This window comes from Cebus imitator, unplaced genomic scaffold (genome assembly GCF_001604975.1).
Source record: "Cebus imitator isolate Cc_AM_T3 unplaced genomic scaffold, Cebus_imitator-1.0 Scaffold309, whole genome shotgun sequence".
Classification (NCBI taxonomy): Eukaryota; Metazoa; Chordata; class Mammalia; order Primates; family Cebidae; genus Cebus; species Cebus imitator.
In genome coordinates, this window is record NW_016107624.1 from 960,112 (window position 1) to 966,721 (window position 6,610).

General features: G+C 43.9%; 2 protein-coding genes across 2 annotated transcripts in view; one reads left to right on the forward strand and one right to left on the reverse strand.

The window, feature by feature from the left end:
• The window catches only part of PSMD5 (proteasome 26S subunit, non-ATPase 5), a 26,449-nt gene extending 20,439 nt beyond the window's left edge, over nt 1-6,010 (reverse strand). Inside the window, exon 1 of the mRNA XM_017503297.2 lies at nt 5,723-6,010. Coding sequence (XP_017358786.1) covers nt 5,723-5,895 — 173 coding nt within the window. The 5' untranslated portion in view covers nt 5,896-6,010. The remainder of the gene's footprint in view (nt 1-5,722) is intronic.
• Nucleotides 6,011-6,243: 233 nt separating this feature from the next.
• LOC108285842 overlaps nt 6,244-6,610 on the forward strand; it is a 10,063-nt gene continuing 9,696 nt past the window's right edge. Inside the window, exon 1 of the mRNA XM_017503298.2 lies at nt 6,244-6,429. Within this exon, the coding sequence (XP_017358787.1) occupies nt 6,271-6,429 (159 nt within the window). The 5' untranslated portion in view covers nt 6,244-6,270. The remainder of the gene's footprint in view (nt 6,430-6,610) is intronic.

Genomic DNA, 6,610 nt, shown 5'->3' on the forward strand with positions numbered 1-6,610 from the left:
GCCTCCCAAAGTGCTGGGATTACAGGCTTCAGCCACCGCGCCTGGCCATTTTAACCATTCTTAAATGTACAGTTCTGTGGCAATAAGTATATTCACTTTGTTGTCCAGCCATCACCATCATCCATCTCCAGAATGTTTTCATCTTACCAACCAGAAACTCTGCACCCATTGAACACTTCCTATTCTCCCCTCCCAAGCTCCTGGCAACCACCATTCTACTTTCTGTCTCTAGATTTGACTACTCTAGGTATGTAAGTAAAAGCATACAACATTTGTCCTTTTGTGTCTGGTTTACTTCATTTAGTATAATGTCTTCAAAGTTCACCTGTCAGAATTTCCTTTCTTTTTAAGGCAACATGTACAATATCCCATCGTATATCCCATCGTATATGTATATACCCCATTTTGTTTATCCATTCATCTCTTCATAGACACTTTGGTTGCACACTTGGGTTGCGTTGCTTCTATGCCTTTTACAATTTTAGCCAATCTAATAGTGTGCAGTAGAATCTCATTGTAATTTTAGTTTGCATTTCCCTGATGATTAATGTTGAATACCTTTTTACGTGAATATTTACCATCTGTACTTCTTGTTCAGATCTTTTGCCCATGTTTTAATTGGGTTATTTCTTTTCTTGCTATTTAGTTTTGAAAGCTCCTTACATATTCTGAATACAAGTCCTTAATCAGATATATTCTTCACAAAGATTTTTTCTTCATTTGTGACTTTTCATTCTCTTAACTGTATGTAACCTTTAAAGAACAGAATGTTTAATTTTGGTGAATTCTACTTTGTATCACTTTGTTCTTTTTTTTAAGACAGGATCTCTGTCACTCAGGCTAGAGTGTAATGGAGCAATCACAGCTCACTGTAGCCTCCACCTCTGCCTCCTGAGTAGCTGGGACCACAGGCATGAGCCACCATGCCCAGCTCAATTTGTTCTTGTATGGATCATGCTTTTGGTGTCATATTAAAGAAGTCTTTTAACTAAAGGTCATAATTTTTTCCTATGTTTTCTTCTAGAAGTTTTGTAGCTCTAGGTTTTATATTTAGGTCTATGATCCATTCTCATACACTGCTGGTAGAAAGGTAAAATAGTGTAACCACTTTGGAAAACAGTTTGGTAGTTGCTTAAAAAGTATACACCTACCACACCATCTAGCCATTCCACTCCTAGCTATTTACTCAAAGAGAAAAGAAAGGATATTTTTATGTAAAGACTTGTACATGAATGTTCATAGCAGTGTTATTTATAATATCTTCAAACAGAAAACAATTCAAATCTCAAATGCTCACCAACAGGGGAATGGATAAACAAATTATAGTACATTCATACAATGGACTACTACTCAACAATAAAAAGAAATGAACTATTTATTCATGCCACACAGATAAATCTCAAAATAACTATGCCGTGTGAAGGAAACAAAACAAAAGAATACATAATGTGTGACTCCATTTATAAAATCCCTTCCTCCCATGTTTGGCCAAAATAAGGGCAAGTTCATCTATAGTGATAGAAAGCAGATCAGAGGTTGCCCGGTTGAAACAGGGAGAGATTAGCAAGGGGTGTGAGGGAGCTTCTGGGAGTGAAAGATACATTTGCTATCTTGATTGTGGTGATGGCTTCACGGGTGTATATGTATGTCAAATGCCAACTTGTAAATTTTATTAAGTGCAGTTCATTGTATACAAATTATACCTTTAAAAAGCTGTTTTAAAAAAAAGTAGTGGTATGTTAAACTGTACAGTGCACAAATTTTAGGTCCTATATGACCCTTCTGTGCCAAAAGCCAAAGAGTTAATGCTTAAAATTAGTCTTGTTTGATTTTCATATTCTAAAGCAGTAATCTTAGGATTTAAACTCTCTCAAAAAAAAAAAAAACTGTCAAGATTTTACTTTACATCTAGAAGATCAGATTGTGAACCAATACACAGCAACCTATGTGGTTTAGTCAGGATAACAGCAATGTATCTGGAGACTGCCAGATACTATGCAGAGAATTATTCCCACAAATTGCAATTGGTATCTACTATGCATCCAGTTCTGAATTACTCTGTCTTTAAATTTCCATTAAAATTGTTCCCTAAAGCACTGCTCCTTCATTTAGCAAACTATCTTCTCATGGGCCTTAATCCTCAAACTCTCCCTCACTTCAGTTCCTACTGCTTCTCTGTTACCAACTTGTGGTATGATCTTTGAAAGTCTCTTCATCTCTAAAATGAAGAGGTTGGACTAGGTGGTCACTCTAAACTCTGTGAGTCTCATCTTTCATTGTGTATATACTGCATTGCCCTAAGAGGGATGCAGAGATGAAAAAAATGCAGTCACTGCCTTCAAAGAATTTACAAACTAGAAATAGACACACAGAGAACTACAACATAGGTAATAGTGTCAAGTATCATTTACAGAAATAACAATAATGTCCTTTAGCAGACCTGAGGCACAGTCATTTGCAACTAGAATAATTAAGAAAAATATTTTGGAGGGGATGGCTCTTTAGTGGGCCTAAAAGGATGGACAGGATAAACAGCAAAGTATTTCAGTTAGAAGGGTGGTATGAGTAAAGTTAGGAAAGTGCAAGTGACGCTTAAGGAAAAATAAGGGTGCCACATGGTAGCTGGAGCAGATGAAAAGAAGTGGAGTGGAGGAAAAAGGTGAGGTGGGAAAAGTAGGATGGAAATATACCGTAAAGGGCCCAAATGGCACTCTATAAACTCACTATAGGCAATGAGAAACCATGGAAAAGATTAGCACCAACTGACCTGAGATGTATGCTCACTAGGGTTACAGGGTGGGAAGGACTTGCTAGAAAAGGAATTTCAGAGGTAATGAGAAGTCAGATTAATACTACAGACCTAGAAAGAGGGAAAAAATGAGGGCTTGGATTAAAGAGGGGACAAATAAGATATTTCATAGGCAGACTTGAAAAATGTTAACTGATAGACTTCATGATTGGAGAACACTTACAAAAAAGGAAGGAATCTTAAGATGGTCATAGCCAAGAAAGCCCTCTGATAGCCAGTGTTGACTCAGTGGTTCATAATCTTTTCAAGTAGTAAGGTCACTTTAAAGTCTTTGGATCACAAACATTTCAAAACTCTTTTATTTTTTATTTATTTATTTATTTATTTATTTTTTTCTTTGAGACGGAGTTTCACTCATGTTACCCAGGCTGGAGTGCAATGGCGCAATCTCGGCTCACCGCAACCTCCGCCTCCTGGGTTCAGGCAATTCTCCTGCCTCAGCCTCCTGAGTAGCTGGGATTACAGGCATGCACCACCATGCCCAGCTAATTTTTTGTATTTTTAGTAGAGACGGGGTTTCACCATGTTGACCAGGATGGTCTCGATCTCTTGACCTCGTGCTCCACCCGCCTCGGCCTCCCAAAGTGCTGGGATTACAGGCTTGAGCCACCGCGCCCGGCTCAAAACTCTTTTAAATGATCAAATTATCTAATACGAAGTGGGGTTTTTCTCCTTTTGTTCACCCAGAATCCAGGTAAGACAGAATTATAAAATGTTTTTTCTTTCTTTCTTTCTTTTTTTTTTTTTTTAAAAGACAGTCTCTGCTGGGCACAGTAGCTCATGCCTGTAATCCCAGCACTTTGGGAGGCCAAGGCAGGCAGATAACTTGAGGTCAGGAGTTCGAAACCAGCCTTGGCCAACATGGTAAAACCCTGTCTCTACTAAAAAATTAGCTGGGTGTGGTGGTGGTCCAGCTACTATAGTCCCAGCTACTTGGGAAGCTGAGTGAGCAGGAGAATCACTTGAACCTGGGAGGCACAGGTTGCAGTGAGCTTAGATCCCGCCACTGTACTCCAGCCTGGGCGACAGAGCCTGATTCCATCTCAAAAAAAAAAAAGACAGGCAGGGCCTCAATCTGTCGCCCAGGCTGGAGTGCAGTGGGCAATCTCTGCTCACTGCAACCTCCACCTCCCGGGCTCAAGCGATCCTCCATCCTCTCGCCTCAGCCCTCAAAGTAGCCGGACTACAGGCAACACCCAATTAATTTTTTGTTTTGTTTTGTAGAGACGAGGTTTCACTATGTTGCTCAAGCTGGTCTTGAACTCCTGAGCTCAAGCTCAGCCTCAACCTCCCAAATTGTTAGGATTACACACGTGACCCACTGCTCCTGGTCTATAAAGTTTTTTTTTTTTGAAGCGGAGTTTCACTCTTGTTGCCCAGGCTGGAGTGCAATGGCATGATCTCGGCTCACCCCAACCTCTGCCTCCTGGGTTCAAGTGATTCTCCTGCCTCAGCCTCCCTAGTAGCTGGGATTACAGGCCTGCACCACCACACCCAGCTAATTTTGTATTTTTAGTAGAGACGGAGTTTCTCCGTGTTGGTCAGGCTGGTCTCCTGACCTCAGGTGATCCACCCGCCTCGGCCTCCCAAAGTGCTGGGATTACAGGCGTGAGCCATTGTGCCCGGCTACAAAGTGTTTTTTAATCAAACACTTCTGATGTGTAAAATATCAAAAGTAAAAGTTGTCCTACTATTTTCAGCCCCATTTCCTTATCAATAGTTTCTGGTGTACCTTTGCAGATATTTCCAGTGTTGTGTATACAAGTTATAGAAGCCTGTGGGGTTTGGGAGGATTGTAATCATTTTTAAAAATTACAGATTAAAATTACAGATTCATAAATCCTGCAATTTTCTTTTTCATTCAACAACACAGAGGTCTTTTCATGTCCACATACATATACATACATCTACCTCAGTATCTTAAATAACTGCATAGTGTTACAGAGTAATAGTGCATAATTTGGAATCCCCTGTTAACGGATATTTAGATTGTTTCTAGTGTTTTGGTGTCACATATGATATGCTATAAATATTATTTCTATGTCCTGATGAAAATCAGAGTGCCTTGATTGCTCTCTGACCTAGCCAGCGGCAAGTTTCCCTAGCACGCTTGACCATAAACCTGGGCCTTGAACATTCCCAGGCCCGATAAAGATATCTAGGTTGTTGCCCAAAACACTGAAAGAGGCTGACCTCAACCCTGAGCCAAATTCCTTTAAACTCTCATCTGAACTGACCCTGACCCCCTTCGCGGCGGACAAACCCAGGAACACCTCTTTTCTCCCAGTGTCCGTCTCGACAATTTCTGCAGCCCTCTGTGTTTCCCCCTAAACGCTTTTGGACTGATTGCCTTGGCATTCAGTGATTCTTTCTCGGGCATTTCAACCAGTCACATCTCGGGAAGGCCTGAAGCACTCCCTTGTGGGAACTCTCCTGCCTCTGCTTTTGGAGCAATTTCAGCCTCGGGTTCGAAAGGACAAAATAACTCCACATTTTGTGCGCGTATACCTATATTGAATTTTCGTAACAAGAATGACTGGATGAAAAGGCATGTGAATTTAAAGTGCTGACGGTTCTTGCCACATTGGCAGGATAGGATCCTTTTGGAAGAGGAAACAAATCAAGAACATGTACAAAAGGATGTGGAATGCTCCTTTTAAGTGGACAACTTTGCTTTCCTCCTTTAACTCCTGTTTCAAGAAAACGGGAGAAAACTGACCCTGGGTACTCTCTCAGGCTGAATATGAACCTCGTCTCTTGCCTCTGAACCCAGGATCCTTCCTTCTCTGCAAATTTCGGTTACTTTCCACCTCCCCTGTGACTGGGAAAAGCGCTGTTCTTGCCTCTAACCACTTTCGTGTCCGTATTTAGGAGTGCCTCTCTCCTCGGCTCAAGCCCCCGGGGTCCTCTCACCTATGGTTCTCGTTGAGCAGAGAGAAAAGCGGGCCGAGGCGCAGCTCCGCCGCTTGCTCGCGAAGCTCATTGAGCGGCACGGCCTGCAGCACAGAGTGAAGAGCGCGCAGCTCCTCCAGCGGCGCTTCCAGCCTCGCCACCTCCCTCAGCAGCGTCAAAGCCTGCGCCGCCATCTTGCCCCCCAACGCCGGGGTTGGCTAGACAGCCTAGTTCCCGCGATGCTTCCCTGAGCCTCGCGAGATCTGCTGATCACACCATCCCTGTCCCTGAGATTGCTACAGGGCTGCCAAGCCTCGCGATAAGTGTCCGTTAGGGCCTTGTCAACTGTAGCCAGTGGCCGCGGCTTCCTCAGTGTGGCGTCATCTGGGGTGCTGCTCAGTGGATTGCCGAGGCCAGTTTTCCAGTCGGCTTACGTGTTTACGCGGAGGGCAAAGCCCTGTCCCTGCCAGAGCAGCGGCGAGTATGGGGACTCACCGGAAGGTAAACGGCCTCGTCGGCGGCTTCGCGGCTCCAAAACCAGGCTCTAGGCGACGGCGATCGCGGCCGTTATGGAGGCCACTGCGACTACGGCCGCAGCCGAGGCCGCCCCAAGAGGAGCGGAGGCCTGGAGGGGAATCTGGATCCTGGGCCAGACACCTGTCAAGAGGAGGCGGAGCGTCATGCCTCTGGAACACAGGATGAATATTCTCCAGGAGTCCGACGAAGGCGTGAGTAATAGGGACGTGCGCTGCCTTACTGGTGTTGATCAGTCCATCAAGGAGAAGCAGCTGGGCGCGGTGGCTGTGCCTGTAATCCAAGCGTTTTGGGAGGCTGCGGCGGGAGGATCTCTTGAGCCCAGGAGTTCAAGACCAGCCTGGGCAACATAGTGAGAACCCCGTCTCTACCAAA